Source organism: Callorhinchus milii, unplaced genomic scaffold (assembly GCF_018977255.1).
Source record: "Callorhinchus milii isolate IMCB2004 unplaced genomic scaffold, IMCB_Cmil_1.0 Scaffold13, whole genome shotgun sequence".
Classification (NCBI taxonomy): domain Eukaryota; kingdom Metazoa; phylum Chordata; class Chondrichthyes; order Chimaeriformes; family Callorhinchidae; genus Callorhinchus; species Callorhinchus milii.
The window spans coordinates 3369519-3393311 of record NW_024704754.1 but is presented as its reverse complement, the minus strand read 5'-3'; the positions used below and the strand labels follow the sequence as shown (position 1 = coordinate 3393311).

Here is a 23793-nt window from a genome sequence, read left to right as displayed (position 1 = left end):
CCAATCAGCCACCCCGGCAATCTATGATTTCTGCTGACTTGCCTTTCTTTTCCTGTTCCTATTTATAATCTTAAATTCATGCCGTCTTGCCCTCGAATGCTTTCAAACCCTTTCATTATCTTAAAACGCCACAAGAATACAGTTCCTCCGCTTTGCAGTAAATCCTGTGAAGCGCTTTGAGGCGTCCTCCTGACTTGTAAGGCACTCTATCAAATGCAAGGATTATAATTATTAAATACCTGTCATATTGCCCCTTTGCATTCTCTGCTCCAATACAAAGAATCTTAATCTCCCCTCATAGCTATATTTCCTCATCTCTGGCAACATCCTTGAGAATGGCTCCAAGGTGATGTACTTGGCAAAGGAATGTCAGAATCAAATCAATCCACCGCAGAAGCCTTGCTAATCCAGCTCCAGAGCTAGGCTGGTTCACAGCACTCCAGGGCACTGCTGAGGACGGACTAGGCAACCTGCATTATCGACAGCATTTAGGAACAGGGATTTGTTCCACTTATGTTCCCTGTCCGCTCCCTCCGCTCAGCGGGCTCTGGCCTCCTCCATGTCCCCCGTGCGGTCCGCCCCACCATTGGTGGTCGGCCCTTCAGCCTTTCTGCCCCTACCCTATGGAAGTCCATCCCACATTCCCTTCACTTCGCTCCCTCACTTGCCTCTTTCAAGGCCCATCTCAAAACCCTCCTCTTCGACCGAGCCTTCGGCCACCCTCCTGTCCCTCCCTGACCTTCACCCACCCCGATCCCGACCCCTAACTCGGGTCCAAATCCCTGACTCTCCAACGCCTTGGGACGTCCTCCTAACGCGAAAGGCTCTGTGTAAGCGTAATTTTATATTGTATTGTTAACCCTTGTAAGGAAAGGCAAATACACAAGACAAAGATCAAAGGTCACGTCGCGAGACAAAGATCAAAGATGAATAGTCTTCAGACATTCACACTTTGATTTCCTTGAGTATGTGCCAAGACCGTTCTGTCCCTATCTTGAGAACAGGGAACTTTGAAAACAAGGCACGGCTGTAAAACAACAGGACTCCTGTTGTTATAATCTTAAATCCCTAAGACAAAATGGCTGGATTGGTTACGAAAGAAAGTCAAATGGCTAGATTGCTTCATGGAAGGAACAGCAACTTGTGACTAAAGTCATGCAGAGGGCATGGCTAAAGGAACTATAAAGGAACTATAAATCTCCCAAGTTTCCAACGGACAAGCAGCAGTTTGTCAGATGTTACAGCACATCTACAATTACCATATAGAACACTAGAGGGCTATTTTACCATTGCATTGCACTGCTGATGTGTTCGGTATCTATCTTCCTGTCAAGTTACAGTATTTCTGTTGAAATAAATTAGCAAATTTTAGAATTGGCGCTTGTTTTCTGCTTTAGCTAGCTTATTGTACTAATATCCACAATTAAAAGTTTTTTTTAACAAAAATGCAGAAGATAGTTGGGCAATAGATCATTTTAAAAAAAGGGTCCAATCTTCTCGTGATTAAATGTAGAGTTAAGCAAGAAGTAATTTCGGAGCAAAACACAGCTATATGATTAAATGAATTCAAATGAGTTAGTGATTAAAATGGGTCAAATTACTGGGTCAAATTACTGCTTGTGGGTCAAGTTAATGTGACTCACGTAATTCCTTTGCTTCTCTTTGCACATCAGGAGTGGGCTAGCAGTGAACATACATGATTACAAGCCTCTGGCTGAAATGGTTGTCATATTCGCCCACAAACTCACAGTCACTCCATTTTACAAAATATTCTGTGAAGCACTTTGGGACGTCCTCCTGACCGGAAGGGCGTTATACTAAATGCAAGAATTATTATTATTAAAATTCAAACTGCTACATAAGTGGGATTGTTGTTTCAAATCATTCGGCTCAGTATGGATGTGATAATCTTGATGTGCGGAAACGCAAGACTACAAGCCAGCGATCTTTGGTTAGGACTTACGGAATGCTGTGTATAGTTCTTTTTGTGTCAGAAGTTGGTCGTTGTTGTAATCGTCGTACTGAAGAAGATCAAACAGATTACAGTCGAAGAGATCATCATCAAGGGCATCCTGCATCATTACCTGGAAGAGTGAAACATCATCTGAATATATTTTATTCATTTATTTATATAGAGTAAAACTCACATAAGTCGTATCAATCGGGACCATAACATTTAACATAACATGAATTACGCAACGTCTGAGTTGCAGGCAATAATATTATTAATAATATAGTAATAATACTTTTTGCATTTGATATAGCGCCTCATCACCTCTTGAGACGTCTCAAAGTGCTTCACAGAATATACTGTAAAGTGAGGTGACTGTATATTTTGTGGGCGAAATATAAATATATATGTCATATAAAATCCAATATAATCAATAATCTACATTGTGCATGCCTAATTCAATGTAGCCGGTAAGTGCGTGAGTAATTGGAGGATAGGGGAGTGGCATAACAAGTTAATTAATATGAGTAGTGCAAAGAAATCTAAGTGGTTTTGATAGGAAGCTAAATGGGACTCAGGTGAACGTACAACTTGGGTGTTCATACGATTTATAAAGACAAGACATTTGCGAGTATTACTGTATATTAAACTTAGGTATTTAATTTTCACAGTATCTTTACATGAGTATGTTTTCCTCCTAATGGTGCATTTGGTGCACAGAGTGCAACACAGAGAGCATTTGACAAGGAAATGTTGTTTTTCGTGTCTATTCACCTTGTCGTGTGCTAGCTTTTCTTTCATGCATGAGTACAAGATCATTGAACTTGCAGGTGGATAGATGTCACTGAATGACTCTCAGGATTGTTCTAGGCTGAAAAGTGCCCTGATTAAGCGGAGGCAAAATATTTGTAAGTAGTCTAAGTGCCAGACATCTTCACTGTGTATGTTGATTGCAGCCTCGAATGCAATGTGTGTTTGTGTGTGTGGGAGGGGAGTGGTGGGTGGGTGGTTGCTGCTTCAGGGGATGATATTGTTAGTAAATGAGATGCATCCTCCAGGGAGAGAATGTTTATTCCATTCCACTACGTGAGAATTTCCATGTGCAGGTGGGATGCATGGAATTCGCAGATTGGTTTGGATACTCCTAAGAGTGGTAGCGGGTTTCTACATGTGTCAGATACCCAGCCGACTCCAAAAAAACGTTTGAGTGTTTGATGAGGCCAGAATGCTTAATTGTGTGCCATCAGTATAATCCAAACAGTAATCCAGCCAGTGTCTCAGGAGGTTAAGTATAACAAGGGCAAACCTGAGCGGCAGAGAGCAAGCCTGCATAAATGCATTACAATAAACAGGAGTCAGAAAAAAAATGACATTACACAATAACACTTCTTAAGCTAATTGGTTGCAACACTTTTGACTCCTATTGAATAACAAACAGCAAAGCAGCCAGCTCGATAGCAGCCAGCATCAGAAGAACCTTCTTGATGTCTTCATGCATTTAAAGATCATTTCATGAGGACATTGTTGAACCTAAGGTCAACTCTTAAAGATTCATTGCCATTCAGAAGATCTGTCATTACTATATTTGACTTTACTTTAGTTGAGACTTTGATATGTATGTTTGTCTACATTTAGGTTGAGTAAAGATTGATGTGATTGAAAGCATTACTGGCGAAGTTTGTTGTCTCGCATGTGAATCCTGCATATGTATGATGAGAATGCCATCTAGTAGTGTATTATCAATGTCCAACTTTCATTTCAAAGTAAAAAATGGAACCATTTCAAAGTAACAAAATACATAGCATGGCACCCACCTGTCCCAATTCACTGTGGTCAACAAGGCCATCCTCATTTACGTCAAAGTATTTGAACATGTTTCCCACCAAAAGCCTCTTCAGGGACATTGTGTTTTGCTGAACACTCCCTTCTTCGAAGTACCTCTGGCTCTCAAGGTCCAACAGCATACTCTTCAATCTGCTGTAGTCCGCCAAATTACACCTTTCACCTGCAAAAAAAGATGAGACATTTAAAAATGTTTTCATGTATTTTCATTGGGTGGTGTGGCGGGTTAGGAATGCTATCCTTTTACCGGGAGAACATGGAGTTTGAATCCAGCTCAGATTCCTGAAATGATGAACTCTTCTTGTCTGGCTATAAAAACTCTCTTTGAAATAAATTTGAACTGATCTCAACCCGATTCCAAATGGACCAAGGCCACAATATAGTATAGAATAGACTGACTTGGTTATCTTACTCCATGAGGAATGCAAGAAAGTTTGATGTGAGAAATAGAAACATTGCTTTGATGCAGAAATGGCCTTTTTCTGAGATTAAGTTAAAGCAGATTTATTCTACTACTTTTTAATTCTGTCCTGGGGGTGCTTGGTATTGATACTTGGTTCTAAAAATATGCAAAAGATATAGAAAAGAGGCAAAGGGGAAAAATAAGAAGGCGAAGAGGGAACATGAAAACAAATATTGAAGGGAATAGTGAAGTTTTGCTTATAAACATAGCAGAAATAAAAGGTTACCTTAGGAGCAAGTGGGCCACTTTGAAACAAAACCAGTCAATTAGTGGTAGAGAATGAAAGGATAGCGGAGCTATTTAATGAGTTATTTGCCTCCGTTTTCACTGAGGAGAGGTGTAGAATTAAAGGAAGGCAATAAGAAACAATTACTTGGGGTTAAGGATCCAAACGGAAGCCATGCTAAAAAGTTAAGGGAACTAAAAACTGAGAAGTCACAGGACCCCGAAATGTTGAGGGAAATCTGATAAGGAGAAGGTAGAGGCTCGTCAGTGATTTTCCAAATATCCTTGGAGACTGCCGAAGAGTGGCCAAGGTGGTGCCACTGTTCAAGCAGGATGCAAAGGATAAGCCAGGGAACTGCAGGTCTTAGGATCACCTCAGTTGTGAGTAAACCTTTGGAGGCAATAATAAGGGACCAGGTTAGTGATTACTTAAGTAGGCATGAGTTAGTCAGGACAGTCAGCATGGATTTGTAAAGGGCGTATCAGGTTTGACCAATTCAATAACTTCTTTACAAAAGGCACTGAGAGTCTAGATAAAGGCAATGCTATGGGTGTTGTGTATTTGGATTTACAGGAGGCTTTTGATAAGGAGCAACATGGAAGACTAGTAGAGAAACTCAGTAGCATGGAATGGGGGAAATGTGGTGGTTTGGAGTTAGAGAATAGGATGGATTACTGCCTATTGTTCTAGTGTGTGGTTTGTGTCAACGTGGATCAGGGAGGAAACCAATGACTTCAAACACGCTTATTGAGTATCATCATAGGAATAAGAGTATATATATCTCTAAAACAGTTCAAGTATAAAATGGACATTTTATTTCAATTTCCATCTAAATGTTGAGAAGGGCTCGAGAGACTATATCTTTGAAGAATGGATCTTTAAGGAAATTCCCAGCACATTATAAATGGCAAAGTCAATTTTCCATTTTTTTTAAAAGAACACCCTTCATGTTCAATCTCAGTTAAAACCACAAGATTGAGGAAATCTCGCCGCAGCAACCTGTAATAGCACTTTCAGAGCAAGAAAAACAAAGATGAACAGAACAGTACACCATTGAATAAAAAAAACACATCAACTGAAGGACAAATTGCAGCATACATTTGCATTCATTATCATAATAACTGTCACGCATTTGGTAAAATATAAAACCTGCAATTATAATAATATTAATCCTTGCATTTGATATAGCGCCTTATTATGTCTTCGAGACGTCTCAAAGCGCTTCACAGAATACACTGTAAAGTGTAGTGACTGTGTATTTTTGCGGGCGAAACGCGGCAGCCATTTGCACACAGTGGGGTGTGTCGTATGCTCTTCACTAAAATAATCATCTTTTCATTACTTATTCACAAAGGGAATGAAACATTGGTTATTTTTATGAAGGTAGTATGACTGTATTCTTCTACTCCTGCATCCAGTTTATGCCTATTTTTATTCCTACGAGTCTTTACTCTCCGTAAGGAAAGATCTCCCTCAAACCCATGGCCTGTGTAAAAGGTAAACGTGCTCCTGCAATCTACTGTGCAACTAATTGGAACCATATCATGAATCAAGTGGAAGAATCAAACTGGAATGAAAGATTTTCCTATTACTTCCTTCTATACATGGTTAGAAAAACCTTAATTGTTCATTCTTGATCAATTAAAAGTGGCATTCAGTTGACTTCATATGCGAGTTGACTTATATTAATGGATTATTCCCATGTTATATTTAACTACTTAGTAACTACTTAGTTTGCCTGATTTATCCATGATTATCTAGCATGTACTTTTAGCCTTCTTTGATCAGAGAAAAATTAACAAAATCTTTGTCAATTAATTTGAATTAAGGGAATCAAAGCTTGATGGTTTTGCATAAACTAATCTCCTCCTCTTTGGTGCTATGCTGAGAGTGAAATCAAGCATTATATTCTGCTATTTCATCATCTGACCATAATGAGCTATGGGTGGGGTTATGAGTGCTTGAGAGAAAAGGAGACAGTTATTTGCATACTTAACACTACTGTAACAATTATCTTTATTATTATTATTATCTTTAAAATAATCCCTATAACCAGCAATGTCCCATAAATAATCATGGATTGAGTGACCAATTTGTTTTATTTTTTGAGGGGATTATTACTCCCGGAAAGCGATCCGTCAATCGACTAACATTCGGGTTCTACTCCGAAGTAAACAGAGCTTGTGGAGTAAGGTTACTTGCCTAAGGTATCACCCTGCCCGGGAATCAAACCCGGGTCCTCTCGCTTGCGAGGCGAGTGTTCTAACCACTACACCACAGGATTCCCGCAAGCCCCACTTTAAGGTGTACATCATAAGTGCTATAGGGTTACAATAACAAGCAAACCTATAAAAGTAAGAAGGTAATGTTCTCAATACTTTTGTTAGACATTTGGAGTATTGTGTCCAATTCTGGTCTCCACAGCATCAGAAGGATACAGCAGCGATGGAATAAGTACAGCATAGGCTTACGAGGATGATACCAGGGCTGGTAAGTTACTACTATCAGGATAGACTTAGTTTAGGCATTTTTTGTTAGTGAAGAATGTCTAAAAGAAGTGTTTCAAATTATAAAAGGATTCAATAAGGTTAAACAGATAGGCTATTTCACTGGTTGGGAGTCTGTAACCAGGAGACACAAATATAAGATAGCAACTAGGGGATCCAACAGTGAATGTAAGAGGAACTTCTTCACACAGAGTGTAGTGAGATTGTGGAACTCGCTGCCTGAAGCAGTGGCTGAATAGTTAGTATGGATACATTCAAGAGGAAACTAGACCTTACATGAAGGAGAGGAATAGAAGGGTATGGGAGGGAGTAAGGAGTGGGTGAAGACTCAACAACAACTTACATTTATATACCGCCCTTCAGACGGGGTAGAGTCCCAGAGCGCTTAAACTCGTGTGGAGTACAAACAGTCTCGGGACTGGTTGGGCTGAGTGGCCTGTTTCCAGGCTCTACATTGTTTGTAATCTTTGCCCACAAAAACAAAATGTCCACTGTAACACTACACGGCTGCACTTCCCAAGTTGTTCTCTAGGTACCATTTAAGCTTGTTTAAGGGTGTGAAGAAAATGATTACTGTTGCTCTGCCACTGGCTGTTATCATTATCATAACAGGTTCCAATACTTTCCCCACATTTAGTGAATTAAGTGCATGGCAGACCCTGACATAACTGAATTTACAATGTGCTCTGGACAGATACTGACGAGGAGTAGTTATGAAGGAAGTCATTAAAAAATGAAACCTATCTGCGGGTACAAGCATTTAAAATTAGTGTTTTGAAGACTGCATCCGACCAGGTTCTTTTCAGCAGAAGGTGTTGGCACTTGTCACTGCAAAGTCTGTCCTCGGTTTGATATAAGTTCAGATAGAAATACAGGGGATTGTTGTCACCGATAAAACATGTGATAATAATAATAATCCTTGCATTTGATACAGCGCCTTATCATGTTTTCAAGACGTCTCAAAGCGCTTCACAGAAAATACTGTAAAGTGAATTGACTGTATATTTTGTGGGCGAAACTCGGCAGCCAATTGCGGACAGCAGCGTCCCCACAAACAGTCGTGGATTGAGTGACCATGTTAGTATTATTTTTATTTGAAGGGATTATTACCCCGGAAAAGTGATCCGCCAATCGACTAACAACCAGGTTCCTACTCACTGCTAGGTAAACAGAGGTGTGTGGAGTGAGGAAACTTGTCCAATGTTTCGCCCTGCAGCCCTGAAGAAAAGGGATAAAATGTCATCTAGATGGGAAATGTTGGTGTTTACTGATATAGTGACAAAGCCAGGTCTCATTCACCCAGGAGAAAGGGAATAATAATGATAATAATAATAATAATAACTGTTTCTTGAGGTCCCCAAGCTTGGCTCTTGCCAACCTGCGCCTAATACTTTCCAAAATTAGGTAAGCGGGATGCGTTCCCTCCAGGGAGAGAGAGAACATGCCATTCCAACGTTCTATCTCTGCACCGTGGGACGCATGGAAATCTCAGCTGGGTTTGGATAATCTTAAACCTGGTGATGGGTTTCTGCATGTGTCAGATACCCGGCTGAACACCCCCCAAAAAAGTTGTAAAGGAACATTTCAGCCATGCCCGATTGGCCACTGAATAGTAATAAGAGAGTAGAATCCTTGCTCATTTTCTCTGCCTAATCAGGATTGACACCCAATTATATGGCACCAGTGTCACTCAGCTGAGTTCAGCGAACTCAAATAACAACTGGAGCCATGGTTCAGTTGCTCACTGGTTAAATTCAATGAGCCAGCTGGGAGCTAAGGCGCATACTTCTGTTTTAAAATATATTTTACACTTGAACACACATGGTCACAAACAGAAAACAAGTCAGAATATTAGCCACATCCCACACGGCGTTAGATGCTTTTCATTCAAGTTTAAAGCATCTTTCAACAATGTAGAAGTTTATTTTATAGACATTCTATGACTCACAGTGTTATACCATCTTGTGTCGTTGTGCACCTCTGTTGATAAACCTGGTAAAAGGTCACTTTACTTAGATGCTCATGCATTTTAAGTGATATGTTCCATCATCCATGTTCATGACACAAAAAAAAACTTGTGAGTAATAAAATATAAAGATAAATTCGACTTTTTAAAGGAGCACCATTTTCCAAACAAATGTGTTTGGCAAAATAGTATTTTATAGTTGCAAATGCACATCACAGTAATGTAAATTGCAAACATTGTGGATTCCTCCCGACGTGAAAGGCGCTATACAAATGTAATTGCAAACATTGTGCATTTAATGCATTACTGACTCCCATGATGATGAAAATGATACGACGTTTAATTTCACTCATTTATTTTACTCTCTTAAGCAATCTGCAGTCCTCATTACCGTTTTTACTATCGATTCTTCATAGTTAGATGAACTTTTCAAATGCTATTATCCTTCTTGCGGTTGAAAGCAATCTCAGTAAATTGCTGAAAAGAATAATATTATTTGTGCTTTAATAAATAAACAAGTATACAAATCCATTTGTTGACAAGTCTGTCCATTTTCTGTTACCAGTACGGTTCAGTTATCTTCAAAATAGCAGCTGGTGTCTGACATTCACAGAAGCATCTCAGTGCAATTACTGTAATCACATTGTTCAGAGACCTGAGACAGAGGCAACTACGGCTCATATTTTTATATCCAATTGATACAGCAATTTGCGCTCTAGCCAGCACATCTAATATAAAGTAATCATGCACACTAAGCATGCACACACATGTAAATCACATCAAAGTGATTTTGGAATGTGTTTTTCTACCTATTTATTGGGTTATAGTTGTTTAACTATTCAGTCTTGTTTAACTTATTGCAATATTTCAATAAAAACAGCCTCACAAAACTTGTGCGAGCAGTTTTATAATAATAATAATAATAATCCTTGCATTTGATATAGCGCTTTTCACGTCGTGAGGACGTCCCAAAGCGCTTCACAGAATATACTGTAAAGTGAATTGACTGTATATTTTGTGGGCGAACACGGCAGCCAATTGCGCACAGCAATGTCCCACAAACAGTCATGGATTGAAAATGACCAATTTTTATTATTGTTTTTGGTTTTGGAGGGATTATTATTAGGCTCTGTGTGGAGTAAGGAAACTTGCCCAAGGTTTCGCCCTCTGCCTGGAATGTGATTTTGTGGTTTTGTGATAACAATGCTGGGTCTCTCCTCTCCTGCCGTTGTTCCACTCCAAACAAACACAGGTTTGCCAAACACATTCTCATCGAGATCTGTCGGTCGCTGTGCACAATTGGCTGCCGGATTTCGCCCACAAAATATACAGTCAATTCACTTTACAGTATATTCTGTGAAGCACTTTGCAACATATTGAAGACATGATAAAGCGCTGTATCAAATTCAAGGATTATTACTATTATCATCAACTTTCATTGATTGCAAAAGTTCCTTTTTCATAAAAGCTTTGGTCCACGGAAGTCTCTGTAGATTTGCCAGCACTCTAAAGGTTAAATGCAATCGTAATAAATACCTTTAAGTACAGGTTACCGTAAAATATTTTAAAATGACATATTACCTGGAAACATCTGTTAGTTTTTACATTCATGCAACCCTTGGTGCTTTATTTATCGTTGTACTGTTGCTCAGTGATCTGCACCAGAATTGAAAACTACACCCGTGTGTAGTCCTTGAATAAGGGTTGACAAGTCAGTGAATTGCCCTACATTTCAAATGGAAATATCCAGGCAGGGAGAACTTGATTATAACTGTCAGGTTCAAGATGAAGAAACATCCAATCTCTGAGATACTTTGAAAAATGTATTTTCAATTCAAACTACATTGTTAAGCCCGATAAACTGACCCACAAGACAAGATAAGGTCAGTCTGCAGACTTTGTTGTTTAGCAGCGGAGTACGAAAGACTATCTGAAAGTGTAAGGTGTATACAGATTGCTCAAGAACCTTGTTACCCACTTATTTCTTTGCGTGAAATAACAACAAGTGCAAATGGAATGATAATAAAGTAAATGAAAAACCATGGACCTCATAATGGTTTCAAAATAAATAAAAATAATTTGGTCGCTTAATTCGCGACCGTTTGTGGGACGCTGCTGTGCGCAATTAGCTGCCGCGTTTCGCCCACAAGAGACACAGTCACCACACTTTACAGTATTTTCTGTGAAGCGCTTTGAGACATCTTGAAGACATGATAAGGTGCTCTATCAAATGCAAGGATTACTATTATTATTATTATTATTGGAACCTTGTTATTGCAATCAGTTCAATCTCAATCCTTCTACTGATTTGCTATCAAAGTCACAATAAAACATCGCATCAACACTAACAGGACCAAGGAAGGTAGTCCCGAAGATATTTACGAATAAATAAATGAGCTGCGATGTGCGAGATTGTTTTATTCACAGTTTCTTGAGTGCAGTTGAAATCTCACACATAAAGCCTATCTGCAATTGAATCACAGATTCAATTAGTGTCCTATCCGTTTGTATGACATTACCTGCAATGAGTTGCTGACAATGGATTGTTACAGGATTCTCCAAAATATTGTCACACAATGTTTTCAAACATTTCTAAACCAGTGAGGTTCCACAAGGTGTGATAGCAATCTAAAAACAATCCAGTTAATTATACAGTCTGTGGCATAATCTGTGTGGCTCTCTCTCTCCTCACCAAATAATCACATCAGCATCCCACAGTAATATTTTACTTTGACCTGCCACGGTAGCACAATGTATTAACAATGAGCAAATTCACTTAGACGAGTTTCAAAATCCTTGATAACTCGTGAATGGTGTGTGGTGGCACAGATCAGCTGATACAAAACCGATCACTCCAATCCAATTTAAACTCAACCCCAAATCAGATATGACACTTTCTCCCAAAAAGCCAAATACGATTTGAGATAAAGCTAACACAAGGTTAGTGTCAGGACACAAGGTCAACTTACCTTCAAATTAAAAATTGGGATGGCTATGATTGAAAGGTTCGTTCCCATATTCTTTGGATTTTAAACCCGTAGTTTCCAATCTACTAGTGATTAATTTTCCACCTTCATCCCTTAGGGCTTTGTGGTACTGAAGGACCCAATATTACCTGGTTGTAAGCAGTTGATTTAAACCAAACCATAGACCAAACTTGGGATCCTCCTTGTCTGAAAGTATCCACATCACACAGGACATCTTGAAAGGTCCTCCAGCTTGTATCTGCCAACTTGTGGAATCACTGCTCAGTCCCATGTGGTACTTTGCATCATGTGGGACACTGCACCATTGAACCACGGTTGAAGATCCAGAGAAAACTGAACACACCGTCAAAAAGAACCAATTTAGCATTTGGATTTCCAATGATCAGAATTCAAGCTGGAATCAGCAACCGACCTGCTGGTGTTACCAGCAAAACCTGTAGGATGAATGCTGTTTTACCATTCCTGTAGTGGAGTCCTGTAGCTCAGTGGTTAGAGCACTCACCTCGCAAGCGAGAGGACCTTGCTGCAAATCCCAGGCAGGGCCAAACAATGGGCAAGTTTCCTTATCCCACACACTTCTGTTCACCTGCGGAAATCCACCACCGTTGCTTAAGAGTATCCAAACCAATCTGAGAATTCCATGCATCCCACCTACACATGGAAATCCCAGAGATAGATGGTTGGAATGGAATGTGCTCCCTCTCCCCGGAGGGACACATCCTGCTTACCTAATTCAGAAAGTATTAGGTGCAGGTTGGCAGGAGCCAAGGCTTGGGGACACCAGAATGTGCGTTGGGGTAACTGCTGGAGTCTAACCAGCTAAAACCACATAGCTCGCCATTGATATCGCTGTGTGCAAACTTTCCCGCTGCTTGTCCAGCTAGGACCATCCTAGGAGTCACACACACACACATTGTATCCTTTCCTGTTTACATTCCTGCACTTCAAACCTTTTTAATCTCTATGAGGACTATAACAAATGGATAATTCATCCACAGTGAATAGCCTGTATTAATTCCACTGTGGTTCCAGTCCTTCATTTCAAGAGGGATATGGATTAATCATAAATCAGTCATCCTATTTTAGGAGAAAAAAAAGAAATTTGGTTCAAGACCCCAAAATCATTTCGATTAAATGATTTACAATCTCGAAGGAGTGGAAGTGGAAAATGAGACACCCATTACTTTAACAACAGCACTATCAGACCACTTAACAGAAAAAAAAATGTTATTTTCTACATTGAATCCATTTGGGAAATACCATTTATGTGCATAAAAGTGTTCCAGAGGCCATTCTAAAGTTAAAAGTTATAGCACCCTTTTATTAGCCTAGATAGAACGTATTTGAAAATGTATATATTAACGAGATGAGCTATTGCACCAACTACAGTTTCGTTGATAGTTATATAACTGTGAAAACCTTTTTAAAGCTATTTCTAGCAATTGGTTGTGAGCAGACAGCTCACGTCATATCTGGAATGAATCCTAATTTGTCATTCCCCCTCAATACACACATGCACTTACCTCTGCCTCATATCCCTTATCAACCTGTCCGCTTCCTCTGCTCAGCAGGCTCCGGCCAGCTGCACGCCCTCTCCCAGCCCGTCCCACCATCGGCGATCAAGCCGTCAGCCTCTCTGCCTCCAATCTTTGGAACTCCAAACCACATTAGCTTTGCCTCACTCTCTCTCTCTTGCTTCCTTCAAGGCACATCTTAAGACCCTCCTCTTCAACCGTGCCTTCAGTCAACCTCCTATCCTCCCTGCCCTCCACCCTCCCTTACCCCAACCCTCCCACCCTTCCTCGGGTCCAAATCCCTGACTGTCCAGTGCCTTGGGACATCCTCCCGACATGAAAGGCACGATCCAAATGTAATTTGGCATTGTATTTTGTATTGTATATCCAATTTTCTTCTCTCCTCTCCCAAAGAAGTGTGATGCCTCAGCCTGGTTCAGTAGATATCACTTTCACGTCTGTGCTAAAAGGTTATAGGTTCAAACCCCACATCAGGACTCCATTCGGTGATGTGGGCGTGTTGCATTATTTGCCAACAAAACACAGTCACTACGCTTTACAGTATATCCTGTGAAGTGCTTGGAGTCATCCGCCTGACCTGAAAGGCGTTATACCAAAGGAAAGTATTTATTATGTTGTATTATTATTACTTTCCACAAATCAACCCACTTTGCAACTTACCAGTATCTGCACGTATCCATCCACTATTCGTCAATGTTAACAACACTTCCTAATTTAGACTTATCCATAAATTTGGATGTTATTACCTAAGCTCCTGCAAGGAAAGGCTCAAGGAGCTTAAAATCAACAAATATTTATAAAAATACTACTCATAATTCTTGCATTTGATATAACGACTTTCGTGCCTGGGAAGGATGGCAGAGACGAGGCACAAGATTTATTCAGCACCCGACAGAAGGAGTCAATCAAGACAGGGGATGCTTCTCCCACAAAATATACAGTCAATTCACTTTACACTACATTCTGTGAAGCGCTTTGAGAACGTCTCAAAGAAGCGATAAGACGCTGTATCAAATGCGTGGATTATTTATTATAAGTTCCAATGGGGTGGAAACAAGTGAGGTTACTGCTGTATTCAGGAAAAGCAACAAAACTAAACCTAACAATTACAGACCCACTAGCCTGACCGCAATAATAGCAAAACTGACAATCATCACAAAAGGAAGTTGAAGATTACTCTGTAAAACACCGGCAAGGTGGAATCTCCAGCGAGATGTAATGACAAGGCCGATACCGGCATTTACTGGCATTTTTCAATGATGCAGGGAAACGCTGCTATTGTATTGTAATTGTTTGAATCTCACAAGCAGAAGAGCTGTTTTTTTTTAAATAAGCATATAGAAAATCTCGAATAAAATATACATCAAAATTGATTTCCCCTTTTATTAGAAGGGCGTTCACCTTGAAAGATTTTTGCCAAGATAATAGCATACTATTGGTTGACTCATTAAAAATAAAGAGTAAATAATGCCATTGCTATCATTATTCCCTACATGCATCCATCACTAACAAAGCAACGCCAACAGAATAGACATTATCTTTTTCATTCTACAATATTTTCTCTTTCTCAATCTCTCTCTGCCCACAGGCCAATTTTTCACCCAGTTGAAAATTAAAACCTGAAGTTGGACAGGATCATCTCTCATAGAAGCTGTTTTGTCAATCCTAATCTGGAGTCAGACCAGGAAATCAAAGGTAAAACTTTCACTGAATGGAAAGGGATAATCAACTCAATGCTACTAAAAAAAAAGGGTGCATTTTTATGGCTGGGATGATTAATACATTTTTTGTCTCCATTTACTAATGTGGTTAAGGAGGTTGCTGTGATTTTATTAAAACAATGTTATTGTTTGTGTGACACTGAATTATTTTACTATATTCATTGGGGGGAGTGGGGGAATCATTCCTCCATTATTTCGCAGGTTAAAAAAAAGGTTCGGACTAAACTCAAGAAGGGAAATAACATTTATCATTGTGGATCAAAAACACACGCTTAAATCATCTTTTAGATCTGGTCCATTCTCTCCTTTGTGATATCTTCCTTAGTAATGAGCTCCTTTCTTAAATGCTCTGTCAAATGCTCTGAACATATGTCGAATACTTAGGTGAATTCACCTGACGCAGAACATGGAAAACAGTGCACCAAACCGCAAAATACACTTTACTGTGAAAGGAAATAGTAGATGTCTAAGCGAAATAAAATAAAGAAACAAAATAAAGAGCAAAAGATGGAAATCTTATCGTCATTTGGGAGACCAGTGCGATTTTCACAGGACACTTTATTTGCTCCAAACATGTCCAGTATTCTGATGAGCTATGACTAAGCTAATGATGGGGATTACCAGCAATGTGTGACACTTGGCCTTGAAATTGTGCTTCTGTGAAGATGTCAACTGGACTCACAAGAAATTAAGAGTGTTATGGGATTTCCTGACATTCACTGCGATCCCAATGCTGGTAGAAGATGGATTATTACTGAACCATGCTGAGAAAAGATTTGATCTCCATAGACATCAGAATACTGTGTGGATCAGGCAACCTTTTGATACTGTTGTCACAGATGGCAGATTAGTGGATGGTCTATTCTGAAAGATTTGACCCAAATGCATTTATTTTAAGAGCTTTTTAACTTAATAAATGTTAATGACCTTCTAATGATTTCTGGATATCAAATGGCTTCAAAACTGTATGCTATTATTTGACAAAGTAACAGAATAGCATAGTGGCCCCCAAATTCTTCTATTCCCAAGATCTATACTTCTCTCATAACAACAATAATCCTTCCATTTAATACAGATGTCAAGTGGCCATCTCAAAGTGCTTCACAGGATATACTGTAAAGTATAGTGACTGTGTGTTTTGTTGGCATCTCTTGCCAATCAAAACTCCCCAGAGACATGAGGTCAGAGTCAGTCTTGAATGGAATTTGAGGATCCAATATAATCGATTTTATTACATCTGTAATGCGTTTTGGAGACATCCTTCTAATGTGAATGCGCTATATAAATGTAAATTTGTTTCGTATTGTGTCTGTCGGAACCTTGATTACTTCTTGAACTTCTTTGGTCAATCTAATTTTCCTTGATATTCTCAGTAACGTGAGTACTGCAGAGTGTGTGTGAGAGAGCCAAGACCGTTTGAATGGAAAAGCAACACAAAGGAGCAACAAATCAACCTCAAATTCAGGCAAAAAGATCAGTCCATGAGTCAAGTTTCACAGAGAAAGCATTACATAGAAACCGTATAGGGTGGGCTCGCTGCTAACATTCTGTTGCCAAACATGGTTGAAGAGGAAAAGCTTCAGAAAGCTCTCATAAAATAAAGTGGGGGGAAAAAAGCACATTGATGGTATCTTCTGGGCACTGCGCTGACATGGCAGACTAGACTATGATCTTAAATCCTGGCTCAGTTGGTAGAAGTGAAGTGTGAAGAGCTTTAAGACGTGGAGTCCTGTAGCTCAGTGGTTAGAGCACTCGCTTTGCAAGTGAGAGACCTGAGTTCAATCCCAGGCAGAGGGCGAAACCTTGGGCAAGTTTCCTTACTCCACACAGCGCCTAATAATAATCCCTCCAAAACCAAAAACAATAATAAATTGGTCATTTTCAATCCACGACTGTTTGTGGGACATTGCTGTGCGCAATTGGCTGCCGCATTCGCCCACAAATATACAGTCAATTCACTTTACAGTATGTTCTGTGAAACGCTTTGGGACGTCCTCCCGACGTGAAAAGCGCTATATCAAATGCAAGGATTATTATTATTATTATTTTTATTATTACTATTATCTCAACGATGTGTAAGGCACTGTAGCAAATGCAAGGATTATAATTAAAAATGTGAATATAAAGTCCCCCACTGGAGGACTTGAACCCATAACCTTCTTACCCAGAGGAGAAAGTGTCTGAATTAAGGCAGACGGACACTTAAAAGTGACAGATAACTACAACAACTTGCATTTATATACCGCCCTTCACATGGGGCAGCATCTCAGAGCATTCAACAGAGGCACCGAGCTGGAGAGACTGGGAAAGTGACCCTAGCATGGTTCAAAAGGAAGGTCTTCGAGTTCAATCTGAAGGCTAACAAAGGGGGTGAAGGCTATGGATTCTATAACTTTCCAGAGAGAAGTGGGTAAGGGAGGGCACAATGTATGAGAGAAGATAAGAAAAAAATTCAGTGCAGTGAGACGGTGGAAGAAAAATGCAACAGAAGAACAAGTACAATCGTAGATGGTACCAGTTGTGAGAGTACTGAACATAACCGCACTTTTCAAGACTAATATTTTTATTAAAATTGAAAAATCCAGATAAAGGACTAAGGCTCGCGGTACAGATACCACTGAAAAGAGCAAGAGGAAAAGGGTGAGATGAATCAAGAAATAGTTATTATTTCGTAGAGTTGTAACTGTTCAGTTCTGTTTAGTGTGTGATTCCTCAGCTTGTAAAGTTATCTATATCTCACACAAACATGGATGAATCTCACACATTTCTCACACATAAATGGCTGAGTTCCAGATCGTCAGGTCACCGCTGGCATCACGTCCTGTGCGCTGCGCACTTCCCTTGTGATGCGACATCGATGGTGCGTCCTGCACATTGAGCAGGAAGTGACGTTAGTAGTGTAACGTGCACATAGCGCAACTTCTCAGCAGACAGGGAGTAAAGTTTTTGGTCTGTAGCCTGCAGGAAATGACACCTCCAGCAACCTGAGAGTCGGCCATTTTGTAGCGTGGAAAGCCAGCTAGCCAGACGTGCTGGAGGTCAGGTGTAATAATAATAATAATAATAATAATCCTTGCATTTGATATAGCGCTTTTTACGTCGGGAGGACGTCCCAAAGCGCTTCACAGAACACACTGTAAAGTGAATTGACTGTATATTTGTGGGCGAACGCGGCAGCCAATTGCGCACAGCAATGTCCCACAAACAGTCGTAGATTGAAAATGACCAATTTATTATTGTTTTTGGGTTTTGGAGGGATTATTATTAGGCTCTGTGTGGAGTAAGGAAACTTGCCCAAGGTTTCGCCCTCTGCCTGGGAATGAACTCAGGTCTCTCACTTGCAAAGCGTGTGCTCTAACCACTGAGCTACAGGACTCCACAGGACTCCACGTGTAGCACGAATCATAGAATCATATAACTGTACATCACAGAAAGAGGCCATTCGGCCCGTGGTACCCATGCCGGCTCTTTGAAGGAGCTATCCAAATTAATCTCTCTCCCCATAGCCTTGCAAATTCGTCCTCCTCAAATATCTATCCACTTCTCTCTTGAACGTTATAGAGTCCACAGCAGACCTCACGCCATAAATGTGGCAGAACTGTGTCAAATGTGCTGCGTCGTATCGAGGATTTCAGATTCCGGATCGACAAGTGATCAGAGGACACTTTCAGAATCCATTTTATTTCATTTTTAAGTCTCCTTTGTGCTAATTTAGTTTCTAAAGGAATACAGCAGTGAAAGCTTATCAGTAGTCAACAACTGTTGAGCTGCCAGGGGACAAATTGCTTTGAACTAGTGCCCTTTGATGTCGGTCTTCAATACGGTCTTTGTCCTTCTGGAACTCAAAAAAAAATGAAAAGCGCCAAAACAAAATACTTAAAGCTGACCCACAATAACATGGAAGGGTAGAAAGGAAAATGTGGAATTCAGAACATCAGTCATGTTGCATTGTTAGATGCCGGTCTCAAACCTCAGAACAGTTTTCACCATTCAGAAATTTGTAAATGCCAGAGCTTTTTTCCCCCCACATTTGTTAAATAATAGCAAGGAGATGGAGACTATTCCAAAACTGTTCGTATAGCACCGAGTCGACGAGATGAGAATGAAAAGCGACCAATTTGATTCGTGCACCATCAACGGGCAAGGTTGCAGGCCTTTAAATTGCTGCTTAACAAATATTTCAGAAGCTAATTCTTAAGACAGAGTAACGGGATTGCTTCAGACTCTTTAAATGCATTACATCTGCAAGAAGAATTTTATATTGTCTTGCAAATGTGCCAAGAAGGTTCTAATATGTCAGGACATTGACCAGTGGGCATCTGTTTCTAATAGAAGTGAATGCTGTAAACACTGCCCCGTCTTTCTTCTCTCACTAACAATCCTGATTTACGTATAAAACTACTACTGTCTGAAATAAAAAAAACCTTAATTATCCGTCAGTAAAGCTATATCTGTGAGTCGTACACGAAATACGTGAAATAATCCTTGAATTTGATATTGCGTATTTCACACAAAGAGGACATTTTAGTGCACTTCACAGAAGTTACTGTAAAGTGTAGTCAATGTATTTTCTAGGCAAAAACGGCCAACAATTTTCACACCGCAAAGCCCCACAAATAGGCTTTTAAGTTTGAAATTTTAAAGTGAATGACCAATTTTATCAACGTCACAAGGTTGGTCTGGATGAAGAAAACCCTTTGTCTCACCCAATACTTTCAAGTGTATCATTTAAAGTATTTTGAGACGTCTCGACAAAGTGATAATGTACTATATCAAATGCAAGGATTATACTTATTTATGATTATGAGCATAAAGTTGCCTTTTTTCCCTTGTACTGCAATATCTACTCAGTCTTCTGGTTATGCAGTCCTGTAGGATATTGTTTAGAGCACTCGCCTCACAAGCGAGAGGGCCTGGGTTCTATTCCCAGATAGGTTTCCTTACTCCAAACTTAATTACCTAGCAACAAGTAGGAACCCGATTGTAGGTCAATTGGCAGATTGGTTTGCAGGGGTAATAATCCCTTCAAAACAAAAAATAATAATAATAATAATAATAATTTGATCACTCAATCCACGACTGTTTGTGAGACACTTGGCCGCTGCGTTTTGCCCACAAATATAGTCAATTAACAGTATATTCTGTGACGTGCCCTTGTGACATCTCAAATGACGTGATAAGGTGCTATATCAAATGCAAGGATTATTATTATTATTATTATTATTGTATTATTAATGACATTTCTTCCAACAAGGACCAAACACATAGTGAAAAATAAATGGTCCACATCGATTTCTATTAACCTGGAAGGACTGGACAACCTGAAAGTTAGTTGCAGTTTACACACTCTTTAAATCTAAACAACGAGAGGTAAAATCATCTCCAAGTCGCTGCAGGAAGCTGAATAAATTGTGAAATTCCCTTTTGTGTCACTGAGCGTTTTTCCCTACAGGCATTCAGCTTAATAGAAATTAATTACAGCTGAGTTCTGCCTGCCAGCTTCTAAACAGGTAACACAGCCCAGTGGTGTGTTTTTACTTTGAAAGAGCGATACATGAGAGGTTCTGAAGCAAGGTCAGTCTCTCACGATGATAAATTATGCAACATTTCAACACAAAGAACATTTGGTATCTCCTTCCAGAAACCGCACCCTAGTCTTCTCACATCACAGCATCAAGCTATGTTTTTTTTTAAAAAAATGAGGTCAGGTACTGATAACTTAATCCAGTTATTATCAGTAATTATCCTCTGGGCAAAAGGTTGCTTCCAGGTGTCTGTCCTGAAATTGGCCTTTGGAATCCTAAAGCTGTGTCCTCTTTTTCTGCTGTCTCAGTACATCCTGAAGTATTACTTTCGCCATCCCAATTAAAATCTTGTATACGTCTACATGGGACTCTCCTCCTTCAGGCCATTCAAGAGAGGGTTCCAGTCAGTGGATATATGAACGTGAGTTCACGAACTCAGACTCCGGGTAACGCCTTCCAACAGCTGTCACCCCAAGACTCAAGAGTTTCTCCATCAGCTATCTGACAGGCATCTGCCTTCAGTGGGGTGGGAGGACCTTTTACAGGACAGCTTGGGACGTGCCAGCCACCTTGGTGTTCTCAAGGTCCAAGTTCAATCCCGGGTACCAGGCTTACTCAGCACCAGCTGCTTAATCCAGGTCCCGTGTGAGGGGCCTTGGTAAATAGACGAGCCCCTCTGTGAAGCCATCTCTGCCTCCAGGGTGTTTAGCGACAGGTCAGTGTAGGCTCGCGTCCTCCCTCTCTGCGGCCACAAATCCACCTCATTGCTTGATCCTGGACTTTGCAAATAGGTCGGAGGAAGCCTGTCTGCTGAATCCCCAGGGGCTCAGATCCAGAAAGGAGGAGTGTTTGCACACAGGGCTTGTAAGCCACAAGCTTGACCTGCATTGGGACCTTACTGTCAGACAGTGTCCAAGCTGAAGTTGGTGTCCACCACAACCCCGAGGTACAGATAAGAATCAACAATTGAGCCTGATTCCCCTTGTATCTTCCAATCAATTCCCTCGAAGTGTTCCCTTGGGCTGTGCAGAACCATGATTCCGCAAATAAAGGTTAATAAAACGATTCTTTGACAGTTTGGGTTAACTTCAACCCAGGCGTGATGATCTGAGACAGACTTATGAGTGCGGAGCTTTCAGCCACTATGCTCCCACGCTATAGAACCTATAGAGCTCACATCCTCCCTCCCTATTTTCAAAGCCTTTCTAAAATGCTATTTTTTGACCAGGTTTTGGGGGTCACTTCCCTCTACCACTCCCTCTCTTCTTGCCTTGCCCGGGTTCCATACTCCCTTTGAAGCACTTTGAGACATTAACTTACTGCAAAAGCACTTCTGAATATATTTTACTATTTACTCTCTATACATCGATGCACAAATTGCAAGAGACAGAAACAATAAGAGAGGATGCAAGTTGTCGGCATAACCTGAAATCAACAGAACAACCAAGAAATCATTTCAAAATAATTTTAGCAGATTAAAATAAACAAAGCTTTGAATTGATTAAAATACTACTATGCCAACCATTTTTAACAGAATTACCAGTGACTTGGTAGAGGCATCCAGCAATAAAGCACAGTATGTGTCTTCCACATAAGCCAAACATGTGTTACTGCTTAAGATATAGTACTCAAGCAAGGATTATTTTGCTGGCTGATCACGTTCAGTTCCTGTCCCTTTTTTTCCCCTCAATTTGTGACTAGACAGCTTTCGCACTCATAAAATTCAAATAAGCAAAACAACAAAAAGTGCCCACAAAGTACACCTTCGCTACACTTTACAGGGTATCCTGTGAAGCGTTTTGAGACGTCTCGACGACATGATAAGATGCTATATCAAATGCAAGGTGTAATATAGTAGTATATCTAGATATATATTGCACAGGCCACACAAACCAGTAAAAACTGCTGCTGAAAATAAAATGTTTAGGCCGCAGCAGTCACACAATCACAGTTACTCTTTAGGTCCGGGGTAATGAGGAGCAATTGGACTGTTTCTTTTAGGTTGCGTTTGTCTTCCTAATGCATCTTGCAGTAAAATGGTTTGTTTTCTTGTTATCTCTAAACTGCCCAAAGTAGATTGTATTACATCTTTGTAAGTTATCTTTAGCTCCTCTGTTTTTAATTTCTTTTTTTTACAGCTTTCTTCAATCTCTCCACACTTGCCAATCTAAAATGTTACTGGTTCTCCGCACCTGTTCTTATAGATATCTGCTGCTATTAAACACTATAATTTGCCCACAAAATATACAGTCAATTCACTTTACAGTCTATTCTGTGAAGCGCTTTGAGACATCTAGAAGATGTGAAAGATGTAACTCAAGAATGAGATGATGAAGCACAGATGCAGTTTTCAATTTAGGTCTTGGTACGTGGGGGGGGGGGGGGGGTAGGAGGTGGGGTGGGGGTGTCACCCTTATTGTGACACCATGACATTATCGTGTCACAACCTAAGAGGCTTCAAGGCCTCGGTGAACAAGGGAAAGAATGAGATTTTGCCAGAAAGCAAAAAAATGTCGGGTCGATTCTGACCTTTACCTCCAAAAATTCTACATCGACAGCAGACGCTGCAGTCTGTTTAGGAAAACAAATTGTGTCTCTGTGTGGTCACTCACTGAAGCACTAAAAGCTAAACAGAACACAACATAAATCAGAGCCTCTTAAGAAAGCCTTTCTCCTGATGACATTTTAAGTGCCTACATGATCAATGTCGTTGGTTTAAAAACTACGCACTGCTGTGTTTGGATAACAAACGTTAGATTTTGCTTATTAGACTTAGAAACTTGATGCATTAGACAATATACGAAGCTCTGGCTTTAAAAGTAACTGTCTTTATTCTGGAAAATCAGAGAATTAGTTTAGTTCTATTCTTCTATGCAGGTCAAAATTCAAAACAGATAAATCTTCAAAGTGTATTCTCTCAAAGGGTTGGTACATTTCCAAATCTTGGTGGTGTGAGTTTAGAATGCGGTCGAAGAGGAGGGAGAAAGTCGATCGTAGTGGCTGTAACGGTATTTAATGCGAGTGATGAAATCTCAAAGGACAAGTTGCAAACAATGTACCAGGAATAGAA

The 23793-nt window shown here is 40.1% G+C and overlaps 1 protein-coding gene across 1 annotated transcript in view; it reads right to left on the bottom strand.

Annotated features, from left to right (window-relative positions):
- The window catches only part of LOC103183744 (follistatin-related protein 5), a 108777-nt gene that overhangs the window by 59358 nt on the left and 25626 nt on the right, over window positions 1-23793 (bottom strand). Inside the window, exons 3-4 of the mRNA XM_007901388.2 lie at window positions 3766-3956; window positions 1964-2084 (exon numbers count right to left, since the gene is read on the bottom strand). Coding sequence (XP_007899579.2) covers window positions 1964-2084; window positions 3766-3956 — 312 coding nt within the window. The remainder of the gene's footprint in view (window positions 1-1963; window positions 2085-3765; window positions 3957-23793) is intronic.